Consider the following 16,382-nt stretch of genomic DNA (forward strand, 5'->3'; position numbering starts at 1 on the left):
GTAATCAAATAAAATGATGTATTTTTGGTTAACAGAGGGGTGGATTAATTATGTAATCTGTTGTAAACAAGCCAATCAATATTTGGCTCACAGCAGTCTTTGATGGCTAAATTTGATGCATCTTGATTGCATCTTTCACTGTTGTGGAAAATCTGTCTGCATGCTTACTTTGACTTTGTGTCAGTTAAGTGTATAAAAGTGTTAATAATAATAATAATGATAATGTATACTTTATTGATCCCTGTGGGGAAATTCCTACACGCATTTAACCCATTCACTCAGTGAAGCAGTAAAGCTCTAAACATGACTCTGATATAGTATTGAGGTCCACAGACCCAACACAGGCAAACAGCTGAAAAGTCCACTAAAAGCTAAGATAACAATTGACAGTTTGGTAATGCTATAAATTTGGATTTACATATGTTTGCAAAATGCTACTGGCCAAGTTCTGTTGCTTTAAACTTTTGGCTGTCAAAGAGATAACAATGCTCTACAGAGCTTTATAAAACTTTCTTATTGCCGTTGTTTGTATTGACAACATAAAGTCATATAGGGAAAGATATATAGGAATATCGCATTTGGACATGTTACATTTTTTTCTAGGTCAAATAAGGTCAAAGTTTACTAAAATGTTTTTTGTCTTTTAAACTTTGCCTAAAATTCATCTACCTTTGTTTCTATTGGCAATATTTAGAAAATTTATACCGGTGTATAGGTATTTTAATTATCCTATTATAACTTTTTATCCAAATATCATGTCACATTTGACAACTGATCTCACTTTTATATGTTACATCTGGCTGATCTTAAAATGTGTTCTAACAGTAAAGAAGGTATTGTTAAGAGAATTAAATGGCTAGTTGTCACACATATTCTGCAGAATAATATTATATAATAGTGTATAAGTTAAGTCAAACATTGTATAAGTTAAGTGAAGGTCATATCAAGTATTTCAGTTCAGTTCAATTCAATTTTATTTAGGGCTTTGTATTGTAAGGTAAAGACATTAAAATAATACAGAGAAAACAGAGAAACCCAAAGAAACAGACAACCCCCTATCAGCAAACAACCCAAATCAATGCCTATTATCCATTGCCGACGCCTACATTCTGAGTTTTATTGCAATACAAACTCCTAAGAGTATATTTATGAAATAAAAGAAAACAAAATACAATACTTATTCCTTTACTTAAGTAAATACTCCCCAGAGAGTGAGCTGTTTTGGTGGAGGCACATTCTTGGAGTATGTCTTGTTAGTTTCTGTTTTTAAATCAGGACTTGAAGTAGTTTAAATGATAATTGTGCTACCTCTGCTGAAGTAAATTGGAAGCAAAGGCTCCCAATCCTCCCTAATCCCCTTAGTAGGAGTGGGAAGATGAGCATGGATGTTGTTGCTTAGCTTATTTTAGGTACCTACTTTCCAAACATCCAGAAATATCCATCTACACATTTTGCTATTGCATTTTCTGACACTGGCATTTGTCATAAATGTATGATTTATCTTCTCAAACACATCATTGCAAGTCATTCTAGCAATGCATAATATATCATTATGTACTTCTTCTTGTGCCATTAGGATAACACATTGTAGCATTTCTGTTCCTTTCCATGTGAATGAAACCCATTTACGAGTAGAATGAAGGTTAAAATTAGAAAAAAAAATATTGCAGAGAAAATCATTCTCAGCACTTTTGCCTAGATGTTCAACGAATATTAAAGGAAAGCATTAGTTTCCTCCTTTGATCGCTTCTGGATTTCATTTTCTAATTAACTACTTACTATAAAACCTTGGTTGTGCTGATATGAAGGATGATGCATCCCCAGCCACAAGCCACAACTTAGCAAGCCCGGTGGCAGGGGAGGTATGTTTTTTTTCAATCACCTGCCTACTGGCATTATCAAGCTGGAGACCCTTCACTTACTCTGCAAACAGATGCTACTTCATTAAATTCTGTGGTCACTATAACAATGGTTCCAAACCGCACCACCCACCACAACCATCCCATCCCATTTAAAACTTCTTAAAAGTCCAGCATGTTACATTTTCCTCTCATTGAATCATACATTCATTCCATGGCATTAGTTTAACTGCTGTAAGCAAAAGATAGAGAAGTCTCTTAATTGCAGTTTAATGCAAGGCAACAGTACAGCATCCGCATCACTGCAGCCGCAGTCCAACTCCGTCTGCCCATCTCCCGCTCCCCTCACTAGTGAACAAGACCCCGTAATATTTAAATTCCTCCACTTGGGGCGGTAACTGGCCCCTGAGTTGGAATGGGCACTTCACCCTTTTCTGGATGTGGACCATGGTCTAAGACTTTGAGGTGCTGATTCTCATTTACATTGGGTCACACTTAGCTCTGAACCGCTCCAGTGCGAACTGGAGGCCACCTCCTGATGAAGCCAACAGAACTGCATCATCTTCAAAAGCAGAGATGAGAAGCTGAGAAGAAATTCTGTCCATAAAAATGAACAAAATCTGTCACAAACGAGTTCCAAAAAATCAGAAGTAGTGATGCCATCTTGATGGTGTAAATTATCTGTGAAGCCTGTTGGGAAAACAGGACCCAAATGCAGGACGTCCAGAACAAAGACAATGAGTATATTTTGAGTGTAAAACAATACAGTGCAAAACAGTTTCACTATCAGCAGTGACTTTCCAGCTTCCAGTGCAGTGAATTCTTTTCCAAAAGCTGTTGCCGCAGCTCCCACAGCAACATTTACGAAAACACACTTGGCTCCCTTGACACGCTACACAGTTTCCTGAATATGAACAAAACACAGCTGTTAATGTCATGAGAGAAGGGGATTGGACCCAAAATGCAGACTCAATAGGCAGAACAACTAAAACACTGCTTTATTGCTGGATGTCCTAATACAAAAACAAAACTGGGAAAACATCGGAACTAAACTAATGAACATAACAACGCAGGACAGAGGGCAACACTGGCATAAATATACACAAGGGCAGATGAGGAAACAAACCACAGGAGGAAACAGACTGAGCATAAACTAACAAGACAGGGGAGGCAAAGCTGAACATGAAACATAGGACAAGAGACTGTCAAACTGAAACAGGAAATACAGGGAGTGCAGAATTATTAGGCAAGTTGTATTTTTGAGGAATAATTTTATTATTGAACAACAACCATGTTCTCAATGAACCCAAAAAACTCATGAATATCAAAGCTGAATGTTTTTGGAAGTAGTTTTTAGTTTGTTTTTAGTTTTAGCTATTTTGGGGGGATATCTGTGTGTGCAGGTGACTATTACTGTGCATAATTATTAGGCAACTTAACAAAAAACAAATATATACCCATTTCAATTGTTTATTTTTATCAGTGAAATCAATATAACATCTCCACATTCACAAATATACATTTCTGACATTCAAAAACAAAACAAAAACAAATCAGCGACCAATATAGCCACCTTTCTTTGCAAGGACACTCAAAAGCCTGCCATCCATGGATTCTGTCAGTGTTTTGATCTGTTCACCATCAACATTGCGTGCAGCAGCAACCACAGCCTCCCAGACACTGTTCAGAGAGGTGTACTGTTTTCCCTCCTTGTAAATCTCACATTTGATGATGGACCACAGGTTCTCAATGGGGTTCAGATCAGGTGAACAAGGAGGCCATGTCATTAGTTTTCCTTCTTTTATACCCTTTCTTGCCAGCCACGCTGTGGAGTACTTGGACGCGTGTGATGGAGCATTGTCCTGCATGAAAATCATGTTTTTCTTGAAGGATGCAGACTTCTTCCTGTACCACTGCTTGATGAAGGTGTCTTCCAGAAACTGGCAGTAGGACTGGGAGTTGAGCTTGACTCCATCCGCAACCCGAAAAGGCCCCACAAGCTCATCTTTGATGATACCAGCCCAAACCTATACTCCACCTCCACCTTGCTGGCGTCTGAGTCGGACTGGAGCTCTCTGCCCTTTCCCAATCCAGCCACGGGCCCATCCATCTGGCCCATCAAGACTCACTCTCATTTCATCAGTCCATAAAACCTTAGAAAAATCAGTCTTGAGATATTTCTTGGCCCAGTCTTGACGTTTCAGCTTGTGTGTCTTGTTCAGTGGTGGTTGTCTTTCAGCCTTTCTTACCTTGGCCATGTCTCTGAGTATTGCACACCTTGTGCTTTTGGGCACTCCAGTGATGTTGCAGCTCTGAAATATGGCCAAATTGGTGGCAAGTGGCATCTTGGCAGCTGCACGCTTGACTTTCTCAGTTCATGGGCAGTTATTTTGCGCCTTGGTTTTTCCACACGCTTCTTGCGACCCTGTTGACTATTTTGAATGAAACGCTTGATTGTTCGATGATCACGCTTCAGAAGCTTTGCAATTTTGAGACTGCTGCATCCCTCTGCAAGATCTCTCACTATTTTTGACTTTTCTGAGCCTGTCAAGTCCTTCTTTTGACCCATTTTGCCAAAGCAAAGGAAGTTGCCTAATAATTATACACACCTGATATAGGGTGTTGATGTCATTAGACCACACCCCTTCTCATTACAGAGATGCACAATACCTAAAATGCTTAATTGGTAGTAGGCTTTCGAGCCTATACAGCTTGGAGTAAGACAACATGCATGAAGAGGATGATGTGGACAAAATACTCATTTGCCTAATAATTCTGCACTCCCTGTAGTGGCACGCAGACAGACGAAACCCAGGAAACAGAGGGAGAAGAAATGGGGCCCATGACTGGAGAAACAGGCAACTAGACAAACATCAAGACAAGACTGACCTAACTAGGAGAATACTGAGGGAAAGACACAGAGATTTGATAAAAAGACATGAACTGGACCAACACCCAAGACAACCTAAACTAGAAATATTAAATAAACTCCAGTGTGTAAGCAAACTAAACTAGAAAATATAAAATACACTGAGAACATAATGAATAAACTAGACTCAAGCATCTTAAGCATCTCCGCAAAGTGTGGTTGCATTGACCTCTGCTCCTTGGAAATGTGTTGTAATATTTTTTTGCGTCCATCCAGTCGGTCTTCCTGTATCGTTAGCATTCGCTTGACAGGGCTCAAATCCACTGGGTCCTGTTAGGTAATAAATATATAATCTTAAATGCTTATATGCTGATTATATTGGTTTATATAAGAGAGGCCCAGACTTCAGTGTAAAACTAGGTTGCAGGCTGACAGGAAATTACATGCTTTTGCAGAGCGTGCTTTTGCAGCTAGAAAGTGAAACCAACTAGGCGGTTTGATCGAAACTTAAAGTTTGGTGTGACGTAGAGAGCAAGTATATAAATACCTAGGCTTCCGTTTGTGCTTCAGACCTGGGGTTGTGTGTTCAGGTCTCCATATCCGGATATGTAAAATAAAGATCATTTTTAAAGTAAAAGGACCACTTTGAGCCCTGTGTCTTTCTTGGCCGTAAAGAATACTAAAGAACCGGAATTTAATAGTCCATTCTGGCTGGATCATTCTGTCAAATCTGTCAGGAAAATAGGACCCAATGCAGGACTCCCAGAATGAAGACAGTGAATTTATTTAGAGTGTAACGTAATCTTTTCAGCAGTGACTTCCCAGCTTCCAGTACAGTGACTCCTCTTCCAAAAGCTTCTTTCTCCACAGCTTCCACAGAATTGATTACAATAACACACATGGCTCCCTCCACATGGTTCTCCTTACTTGCCAAAACACAGTTGCACAAGCTGACTGTTGCCACACAATGATCCAGTGTTGACTGAAGCACAGCCACTCTGTTAAGTAGGTCTCTAGTGATGAGCTACAAACATGTGATCATTGTCAGGTGTGGCTGGCTTCAGAGTGGAAAACTGTCAAGGCCCCATGTTCATATGAAGGCGAGAACATGTTCACACACACACACACACACACACACATAAACGTACAAAGAGGGAAAGCAGGGACAATGAGCAACAACAAACAAAAATAGAAGCATCAGGTGAGGACATGAGGACTAAAACATTACCATACCTGCAAAATAATGGCTAATAAAATGGATCACTTTATAGTCCAGTGAAATAAGCCCTGTAATAGTTATTTCTAACATATTTTTCTTGGAGTGTTCAATAGTAGCTTTGCATGATTAAAAAACGTTTTTTCTTATATTCATCCTTAGTGCAACACCTCGCTCCTTCCGTCATTCTATTAGTGCATTCCTGAATAACTCAGAAGTCGCAATTTTAGAGTTAGGGGACAATCGCTTTTTCACACAGGGCCAATTATGTTTCATTTTCTTTCTCCTTAATCATAAACACCTTCATCTAGAAACGTTTGTGTTTACTTATGTTATCTTTGTCTAATATTTAAATTTGCTTAATAATCACATTTAAGTGTGACAAAAATATAGGAAATCAGGAAAGGGGCAAACACTTTTTCACAACACAGTAACATTATTGCAGTAACATTAATACTATAAATGTGGCCAGGTTTGTACTCTAAGGAGCTTGGAAAGAAAAGCGTCTGGACTTCTTTAAGTTGCTTGAAGACGTTTCAACTCTCATCCAAAAAACTTCTTCCGTTCTAGGGCAGAACGGAAGAAGCTTCTCGGATGAGAGTTGAAACGTCTTCAAGCAACTTAAAGAAGTCCAGACGCTTTTCTTTCCAAGCTCCTTAGACTACAATGACCTGGATCACTGAGAACCTTCACAGACCAGGTTTGTACTGTTGTATTTTTGTTTTCTTGATATGAAATTATTTATGATCAATTAAGGCACATGCCCATTCTCATCTGTCCTTTTCTTCTATGAATGTCAACCCAGCATTTTGGACTAATGTGGTTTTAAAGTTCAAGTCAATATGAGAGAGTTAAATTACAGTGAAGGACAGTAACGTCTAACCCTTGACTTGAGGTTATCCTCTTACAGAGCATACTCAATCAATGAGCCTGCCACACACACAAATCAAATTTCCTTGGTGAAAGTTAAAATCCTGTCGTACTTCAAATTAGTCTGATGCTTGTCTAATAAGCAATGTGGCATAGATACATGATGAAGAAAATCAATCATGTATAACATCACACCGAGCCAGAGAATTGAGAGATTTGTCAGCTAATTTCATGCTAATTGAGTCCCCATCCCTGGGGTTATTTTTAACCTCATCATGGGTCTGACCACATGCAATAGCAAGTACTTCGCTTATTTGTCATTAATTAGAGTAAAAACATCAATCACGATTCTTCTTTCTACCCTCAGTACCTGCCAGGATCACTAACATATCAAAGGACGTCACGGTGAATGAAGGCAGCAACGTCAATCTTATGTGCCTGGCAGTTGGTCGACCTGATGCCAACATAATTTGGAAGCATCATTCACCAAGGGGTAAGCCATGGTTTATTTTTATTTTATTGGTCAGCTGATTACTGTGTGTAAATCCTGTGATAGAATACCCCATAGCAGAACCTTTTGGATTCCAGTTGAGTTTTAAACTCATGGTGGCATAAAAATTATTTTGTTATTATTTTGAATCATGAATTTGTTACTACACTTTTCTTTTGTCCAAAACTAGAAAATTTATATTGATCTCTATTAACATTAAAGTTGCCAAAGTTCATTTAAAAGTTTCTCAAAACAAATATGTGAAGCAACTCATTACCTCAGTGTAAAGGTGTCTAAACCAACTCCCCACACACTCAGATACACTTGAGATTCCCACACAACACTCCCAATTCTTGTTTCACATGAATTTTCTTCTATATGTAGAGCAGCTATTTATCTCTAGATGGAAATTAATCTGTAGCTGTTTTTATTAACGTACACTTTCCACAACAGGGTTTAAGATTAATTATAGGCCGCAACCCTTTCTTCTTTTCAAAGTGGTGGATTTAAGGAGATGAAACTGCACAGTCTGTGGCCTGACAAGAATGAACTCCAATCAAAGTATTACTTGGCTAGAGGCCACAGCTCATTTTTTGATTGTTTGGCTTGTTTGGATTGTTGGCTCCTCACAGCAAAATACCACCTAAGATGCTCTGTGTGCCACTACGTATGTGTATCTTTGTGTGTTTTATGTTCTAATTGCGCTTCCAACTGTGCTTTCAGCAGTGTACGTTATGTGCTGCTTCTCTATAGGATCAGATGTTCAGCCTCCAACATAACATGAATGCTTACAGCCAAGCTGTTGCTCTTTCTTTTACAGTTGTCTAGAGCCAGCAAAACCTGGTTTCCACACCGTAGGAACCCTTCACCACCTCAGTCATTCAGTGTTTCTGCCTCCCTGCATTTACTGGTTTCCTTAGTGTTTAAAAATGCTATGAAATAAGTCTTAAGTCATATTCAATTCAATCCAGTTTAATTTGTATAACACCAAATCACAACTACAGTTGCCCTAAGGCAATTAAATTAAATCAGTTAAACCCTATTAGAATAACTACAGTGTGGACTGGTGTGATTAACACAGACTGCATATTCAATTCAGTTTTAAGTTTTAAGAAATACAAATTATGTTCGATTTCAAAACATATCTTTTATTTTACCAAGAGGAAATTAAAGGAAATAGTAAGTAAAATGTAAATATAAAAAGTCACTCTCTTATGTGATTTGAAACTCCCCCCATATCAGAAAGAAACTCTTTACAACCCACTGTGAGCTGGTGCACAGTTGCAAGACTAGTGGTAAATAGAATTAGAAGTAATAAACTGGCATCAACAGCCAGTCAACCTGGTATATTGCCTTTATGCTTGTGCGTGTATGTGCTCTAATCAGTGGGGAAAGTAATGGATTATCTTACTTGACGTTTCTCTGACTAGCACTAAAGAAAAGAAATACTATGTGGGGAGATCTTTGGGCAGCCAAAGAAATTGTTGCTGGCACTCAGAATCTTAAATGTTTTTCCTGCAGAGTAGCATTTCAGACTCGCTTCTTACCATTTGCTTTTCATGTTTGTCACTAGTGATAATGAACCATTCCCTCAAAGGATAGTGTTGGTGCTTGTTTGCTCACTTCATTGCCAAACTGTGTTTTTCAAGATTTAAGCTGCTTGAATGTCTCAAATGTCTTAAATCTGCAATGTTGTCTTGCACTTTATATTACTTATATAACTGGCATAAAATGTTCACTCTCAAATAGTGTCAGCAACATAAACGATTGTAACTTTGCATAGAAGGTACTGCACCTTCACTGTGAATAAGAAAAGAATGTTTGGCAAATGTTACTTATTTTGAACTTAAAATTTCACAAGAAACTGTTTCAAGTGAATTACTGTAAAATTACCGTGTACGTGGAGTACATGAAACACCACATGTACTAAGTCTAATTTATACCACTGACACCTATTCTGAACAACTGTTACACATTTAACACTGTGCATGAAACTGAATTTAAAATTAAAATTCTTTAAGTTACAGTTTTAGAGTAAATGTAGTGCTATCTTGTCCAAATACATAAAATGGCATTGTTGTTAATACTCCTACATTGATTTATGTAACACTGTAAAACCTGACCAGTTAAGTTAACTCAAATGATTTGGGGAAACCGATTGCACCAATTGATTCAAGTTTTATAACTTAAACAGTTTTGGGTTATTTAAGTACTTTATTAGAGTCCCGAGAACCCAAAGCAAATATGATAATGTTTATTTACTCATTGTTTTTAGTATGTTTTAACTTAAACCATTAAATTTGTTGTACTAAGATGCTGTATTTATTCAAACTTATTTAAAGTGTTACATGCTCATATTCAAATTAAGTTAAATTAACTTAAATAGTTTTATTTAAACAACTTAATCCATTTGGGGAAACCGATTGCACCAAATGGTTCAAGTACTATTAACACAAAACCAAGCTATTGTTCTTTCCATTCAGTTTTTATTAACTTTAACTGCAGAGAAAATACAGAATGAATACAACCATACTTTGAGTCATAACCTATGACTGCTAAAGCCATTATCAAACAAACAAATAATTAGGCATTTTAAAACTTGTGCTTTTAGGGAATTTTGAATGTTTTTTGTAGCATTTTGAAAATCAATTAAATATACAAAACACACATTTAGGTGTACATCATATAAAAAACAATAGTCTAGAGGCAATTAGAGCCATAACAATCACAATTTTAAGTAACATTTAGTATAATAATGAAATCAGATGCACTACAGCAATGCAACTATAGAAAACAGCTGAACTAACAAAAAATATTCTCAAAGGTATTTGTGGCTTCTCAACAGTTTTGCCCAGACCTCGAATCAAGTAAACTGGCACTCATCACACAATTAAAAAATAAAGCATGAAAGTATACTGTACATATTGACTAATTATCAGTTATCTTCCAAAAGATTTCCATGTAACTAAAAGGTGTTTTTAGAAATAAGCTTAAGATTACACACTATGTAAAGATTTTTTTCAATCACAAACAAAACATCAAATATGGATTGTCTCCTTATTCTTAGCTTTCTCCACATTGCTTTTTAGAAAGCTAATTACTGTCACGGTCTGGCTGGCAGACCGTGGGGAAGTGGGGAAAGGAGGACCCAAAACGCAGACTCTGCGACGCAAACAGTGCTCTTTATTTACAGTGAAAAGGCTGTAAATACAATAACTCCCCGTTGCTCCCTCGAACCCCGTGTGCGTGCTTCCCTCCGATATCTGTGTTCGTGCTCCCCGCTGTTGTGTTTCCGCACCCCCGTGCGTGCTGCCTCTCCGGACCACTCCTCCTCCTGTAGGGAAACCAGAGACGCAGCCGTCAACACTAACCCTCGGCGGGCATATACGCACAGCACAGACCTAAGCTAACACACACTGACTTGGTAAGATAACTCAATGATCCCGCGCCGGTGGGAGCTCCAACACTCTCCTAAGTAGCTCCCCCGACGAGCCCTGATCACCAACAGGTGTGGCAGGAACTTCAGGTGTGGCCAGTCCTTCGCAGGGCCACACCCATCAGGCCTGCAGGTGGCTGTGCTCCATCCTCCAGCCACACCCGCAGACATACACACGTATACACCCACACCCTGCCTATACATACGAGTGGGACACAGACTAACACAGCATTGTGGAGAAAAACACACACATCACCAAAATAATAACAATAATAATCACAATAACATCAACAGTCAAAACTGCTCACGGACCCCGAGTCCTCCAGAGCTGGGTCCGTGACAATTACCCTGAACAAATAAAACTATTGAAGCCATTCACAGATAACTGAAAAAGCACGACTATACTGACAGTGAAAAACAAACATCATCTACACAAGGTCATTTTTTAGTGTCTGCAATTTTGGTTTTAGTTGCTTTCTCTCATCGTCTAGCTTCAGCAACACTACTTTAATGAACTCAAAAAAGCCAGTACACTTCTCAGGATAGCTCAGATGCAGAGCATAGATTAGCCCAAACAAACACACCAGGGCATCAGTCCATGAGTGATGAGTCATAACAACCTGATATTCAAGTACTATGAACACTTGGCGTGGTGAGAAAGGAACTCCTCCAGGCACCTCCTCTTCATCGACATCAGCAACCAGAGCAATTGTGGCTTCATAGAACTCAATTTCCTCCTATAATACACAGTGCACAATTATTCATCTGTAATACCTCTGTTAAAAGTATAAATACAAATGGTCAAGCACCTTTCTTCAGTTTTTCAAATTCTATATATCATAACATGTTTTAAATTGACAGTGAAGGTTCATTTTTCATTCATCCAGTCAAATCAAGGATAAAAGAAGTTTATAAGTCATTCAACTTCACGTCTTCAACTTTCAACCCAAGTCCAGATGACTTATAAACTCCTTTCAACCTTTTTTAAATTCAAATGTGCAAATTATTGTAATACCCAAGCACCTTGCATGTTTTGAAAATCTCTGAAGAATCCTCCTTGAGGTACATTGGTAGGCCGGCCAGAGCTGCTGTTCTAGTTGCATAGATGTCGTTTTTGTCCTAAAAAATAAATAAATAAATAAAATAAAGATATATATATATATATATATAAACATAACAATGGCAACTGCCAAGCAAGCCGAATAATAATTAGTATTTTTAAATACCTGTTTTCCATATGCCAACAAAAGCTGCTCCATCCTTTCACAGACCCGTCCAGTTTTCCTCTTTTTGTAAAGTCCAATCAGCTGAGGAGCATAATCATCCAGTGCAGCATAAAACACATGTGGCAGATTCTGATTGGTGATCTGATGAAATTCAAAGTAGAGCTGAGGAGAATTCCAAAAATATTATAAGCAAAACACAGCATACTATATGAAAAGCAAATGTTATATATGTAGTTGTACTTACCTGTGTCTCATGAAAGAGTGCTGGCCATCTGTCCTTGAGCTCTGATACAGCCAGTGTCAGAATTCCTCTCTTTCAGACAGGGATGTTTTCTGACTAAAGCTTCTGCAGCCTTGCCAATTTGTGTTGTACTAGGGTATGCTTTTAGTTTGTAGATTTCTTCCCCCATTGTCTCAAGTATGTTGTGTTTTTGATCTCATGTCAGCGTAATTACTTTCCCATTTTTATCAAATGCTGCATTACCCTCTCTTAATACATGTTCCACTTCATAAGAAAATGGCGGAACAATAAAAACTTCTGGCCATCTACTAATACGCTCTGGTGAATCTATGGTATCAGTGCTATCAGTCTGAAGGATTGTGTCATCAGTGCTCGTTGAAATCCGGTCCAGCTCAACTAACCTGACAACTTTAACAGATGCTATAGCTGGCAGGTCTTCTATTTTAACCAAATTACACAAGGCATTATCAAAATCTGGGTCATGAAACTGAAGCCAAAAGTCAAAAGTAAAATTTAGCCTAGATTTGATCTCATCTATGAGGGCTTGCACACTGTTTGGACGAGATGGCAAAATACGTTTTTCAGCGTTATCCTTATCAAGGATGACCCTTAGCTTCAATATTCCTGTTGCCTCCATCTGAATTTGTTATTTCTGTAACAGACAGGTTTCACATATTATAGTGGCATTTTAATACATGTTTGTGTTTACAGTTATTTACAAAATATTAATTGTGCAAAAATATAAAAACATTTATGTGAATACAAAAAAACTGAATAGATGAATTACCTTTGCATTGGTTCAGAAATTGGTGGAATCAGCTGATGTCTCAGTTCTGTTTCTTTAGTCAGACACTGGAATGAAATGGTTTGTTGTTAGAATGAGTTCATTTGCTATCTTGTAAGCAACATGCGGCATGTGGTCAGACAGTTGGCACAGAGATTTTACACTGTGACGGAGACCCCTCTGTTGATTCTCTGCTACTTCATATGAACGCAAGTGCTCAACGTAATAAGTGTCATAGTCTTTCAAGAGAAAATAAATGTTGTTTCTGATGAGCAGTACATTAAGAATCTCTTTGAACTCTGGCAATGCAGCATAAGCACCTGTGCATACAAACATGCCAATTGCAAAGTTTGTGCCATTAATTGTAACCTTTTTTGTTGCATATATTGTGTCACTGTCAGCAATACCTGAAATAAATAATTGTATATCTGCAGGTAATGATGAAATGTACAAAGACTCCATTTTGGATGTTTGCAAAAACGTTGATGAGGACAAATAAAATGCCATCATGCTTTGATGTCTCTCTGCCAAAGTTTTTAGTACATTTTTGTAGTTGTGAGTGTCATGAACTATTTTTTTGAAAACCTTATGCTTTCCCTCAAATCTCATTGTCCAAAGATGAACTAAGGGACCAAAGCACTTTATTAAGTGTGGGTAATGCTCGATGTAATGATGCTTTGGCCTGAATCGAACATTAGGAAACACTTCCTGAAAGAGTTGTCTGTGATCTAATATTTTACAGGCCATGTACTGAATGGTCTCGTCACTAAAAGTATGAGACATGGCAAGCTGAACTACATCCTTTAAATCCATTAGCACTTCCCAAAAAGTGTCTCTTTCTGGAACTTTGGAGCCAATGAGAAGAGGCAACAGTCTAAGAAGGGCATGATTTTCATGCCCGTTCCCACCAATGGTCCCTCGCCTTGCAAAATTTGAGGGTATTGGATTAGGGCGATCAACTTTGTCAGAATGTTGGTAGGGAAAGTGCAGAATTGCTCTGTTTAAGTCTTCTAAGGTAAAATATCTCTTAGAAATCAAACATTTTAAACAATGTGCCAACTCCACAGGAACGACACCTTCAAACAGGTCGTGTAGGAGGTCAGGTGGGAAGCCTGTGACAGGATGGAAGAAAGAGAGATGGTCAGAAAGAACACAGGGGTTTTTAACACCATAGTTTTCCTCAATGTCATCATTCTGAAGCTCTTGCACAAGATTATCATGAGCATCTTTTGTTCTCATTACATAATTCCCTGTAACAGCATTTTCTGTTTGCATTTCTGTTTGGGTGGCATGACAAAACCTACAGAAATATGTAGACCTGAAACTCTCATTGAAACCAGCAAGTCCATGGGCAGCAAGGTTGTCTGCCACAACAGAGTAGACAGTGCCTTTAAGACATTCACCAAGAGTCTCAATGTAGACACCTACTTCTTCAAGAGTTTTCAGATCATTTAAGAGTGGTGACAACATTTCCTTATACCCAAACTGGCGTACATCATTGGAATTGCACAGCAGAGCAAGCTGAGTGCAGTGTAGAGCAGAACGAGATTTAACTGGAAAGTTTGCCAGTGTCCAATAAACTGCAAAGACTTTATGTATTTTCTTTGAGGTACCAAGTGGGTTTGCGATTTCAAAATCATCCACATAAAGTATTATTGACAATTTCTGTCCCTCTTGTGACAGTAGAACATTTTCCTGGTAGTAGGATCCATCACAAAATGACATGAAATGTCCAGGAATCTGTGTGGGTGCTTGTTTAATTTCTTCAAGCACATCATTTTTTTTCAACAACAATTGCAAAGATGTGAGAATAGGCACATACATATAAGTGTGCTTTGACGATTCAATTAAATACTCCACAGGTTTGACATATGGAAAATTTGCTTCGTAATATGATTTCCTCCCCTTTGCTGTAGATAGTGGTCCTTCAGATGTGACACATTTATGTAAAACATTACTATCAGAAACTGCCTGACAAATCTCATCCACCAGTTTGTCCGTATATGTACAGTTGTGCTTTTTCAGTATATCTACAACTGATTTTCTAACCAGAGGTACTGATAACAAAAACAACTGATCAATATGCTCAATAATCTCCTGTGTTGCTCTCTGGGACACATGGAGAATGGTCTGCATTTTCAAGAAAAATCCAGCCAGATTGTATTGCAACTGCTCTTCTAAACCCTCAATTCCACTGATTTCACTGGTGGATGCCACTTGATTGTCATCTGATGACTCTATTGAATCAAGTTGCATGTCATCTTTTTGTTCTACATTTATAACACTTTGCACAATGCCTTCATTGTAACTTGTTGAATTTTGGTGGTCTCTGCATTTGTGGGCATTGAAGGTTGTGTATACATTGGTTTTAAAATTGCAGTTCTTGAAAGGACATGGAACAGTTTCTTTTCGTTTTAAATGCCCCCTCAGATGGATAAACATTTGGCTTTCAATAAATGGCTGCTTAAAATTACACACAGGGCAACAAAATCCATATTTATTCAAATCTAGATAAGAACCGTCTTTTCTTTGTGTGGGAGTGTGCATTCTTGACATGTGTATCTTTAATGAATTAAATGTACTAAATGTACACATGCATGTGTTGTAGAGACAGGGTAAGGGTGAAATTGTGGAGTACTGACCATGGTTGAGCCGATAATGCTTCAACAACATGACTTTTATGGCAGTAGAAAAACTACACAACTTGCAATTCCACATTTTGATGCCAAATCGTTTTAAAATCACCTTTACTGGCTGTCTTTAGTGCAGTGCTGGATGATCTCTCGCATCCTACTGCTCCTTCAATCGTCAGACTGTAATAACACAAAAGCCATGAGGACAGAATGCTAGCAGAACAGTTTTTACTTTTAGACTTTTACTTCACTTAAAAACAGTCAACCTGGATAACACAAGCTTTGAAAACAGTAACTACAGTTCATTTTCAATTCAGGTTGGTCAACTACTCTAAATGTTATAAAATAATAAAGCAATTTTACATAAGTGAAGTACACAATAGGCTAACCCTTAGAAAGTACAGAGTCAGAAACGTTTAGGTTTGGTGCAGTGCAGCTTTGAAAAGGTAAATTATTTCACGACTAAAATGCCACTAACCATCATATTTTAAATTTGTGAAGGTGAACTTGTCCAGTAAACTCTTAAAATGAACACTAAATAAATCTTCTACTATTTTCACTGTGTCAAAAGTAGGCTACATTTGAACTTGATAAAGTTCAGAGTCAGAAAAGCCTAAACACTGATTTTACCAAAGGTTTTGTGCCATGCAGTTTGCAAAAATTAGACTACTTGCCAACTATTTGATTGAAACAAGCCACCAACCGTTAATTTTTTAAATTGTGAAGGCAGACTCCATACAGCGCTAGGCGGGAATTGT

General features: G+C 38.0%; 2 protein-coding genes across 4 annotated transcripts in view; one reads left to right on the forward strand and one right to left on the reverse strand.

Annotated features, from left to right (window-relative positions):
• opcml (opioid binding protein/cell adhesion molecule-like) overlaps positions 1-16,382 on the forward strand; it is a 441,137-nt gene that overhangs the window by 338,475 nt on the left and 86,280 nt on the right. For both annotated transcript variants that reach the window (XM_040013505.1, XM_040013501.1), the window contains one exon: positions 7,182-7,307. In XM_040013505.1, coding sequence (XP_039869439.1) covers positions 7,182-7,307 — 126 coding nt within the window. The remainder of the gene's footprint in view (positions 1-7,181; positions 7,308-16,382) is intronic.
• LOC120722447 lies at positions 12,417-16,011 on the reverse strand. 2 transcript variants are annotated; one of them, XR_005693466.1, is made up of 3 exons: positions 14,032-16,011; positions 12,995-13,059; positions 12,417-12,859 (listed from the first exon to the last, which is right to left on the reverse strand). XR_005693466.1 is itself a non-coding variant. In XM_040013456.1 (2 exons), the coding sequence occupies exons 1-2, from the start codon at positions 15,707-15,709 to the stop codon at positions 13,049-13,051; spliced, it is 1,689 nt and encodes a 562-aa protein (XP_039869390.1). In that variant the 5' UTR covers positions 15,710-16,011; the 3' UTR covers positions 12,417-13,048. The 2 variants fall into 2 exon arrangements, 1 of the variants encoding a protein (XP_039869390.1); XM_040013456.1 differs by having other exon boundaries at positions 12,417-13,059.

Source organism: Simochromis diagramma, unplaced genomic scaffold (genome assembly GCF_900408965.1).
Source record: "Simochromis diagramma unplaced genomic scaffold, fSimDia1.1 OVJJ01000123.1, whole genome shotgun sequence".
Taxonomy (NCBI): Eukaryota; Metazoa; Chordata; class Actinopteri; order Cichliformes; family Cichlidae; genus Simochromis; species Simochromis diagramma.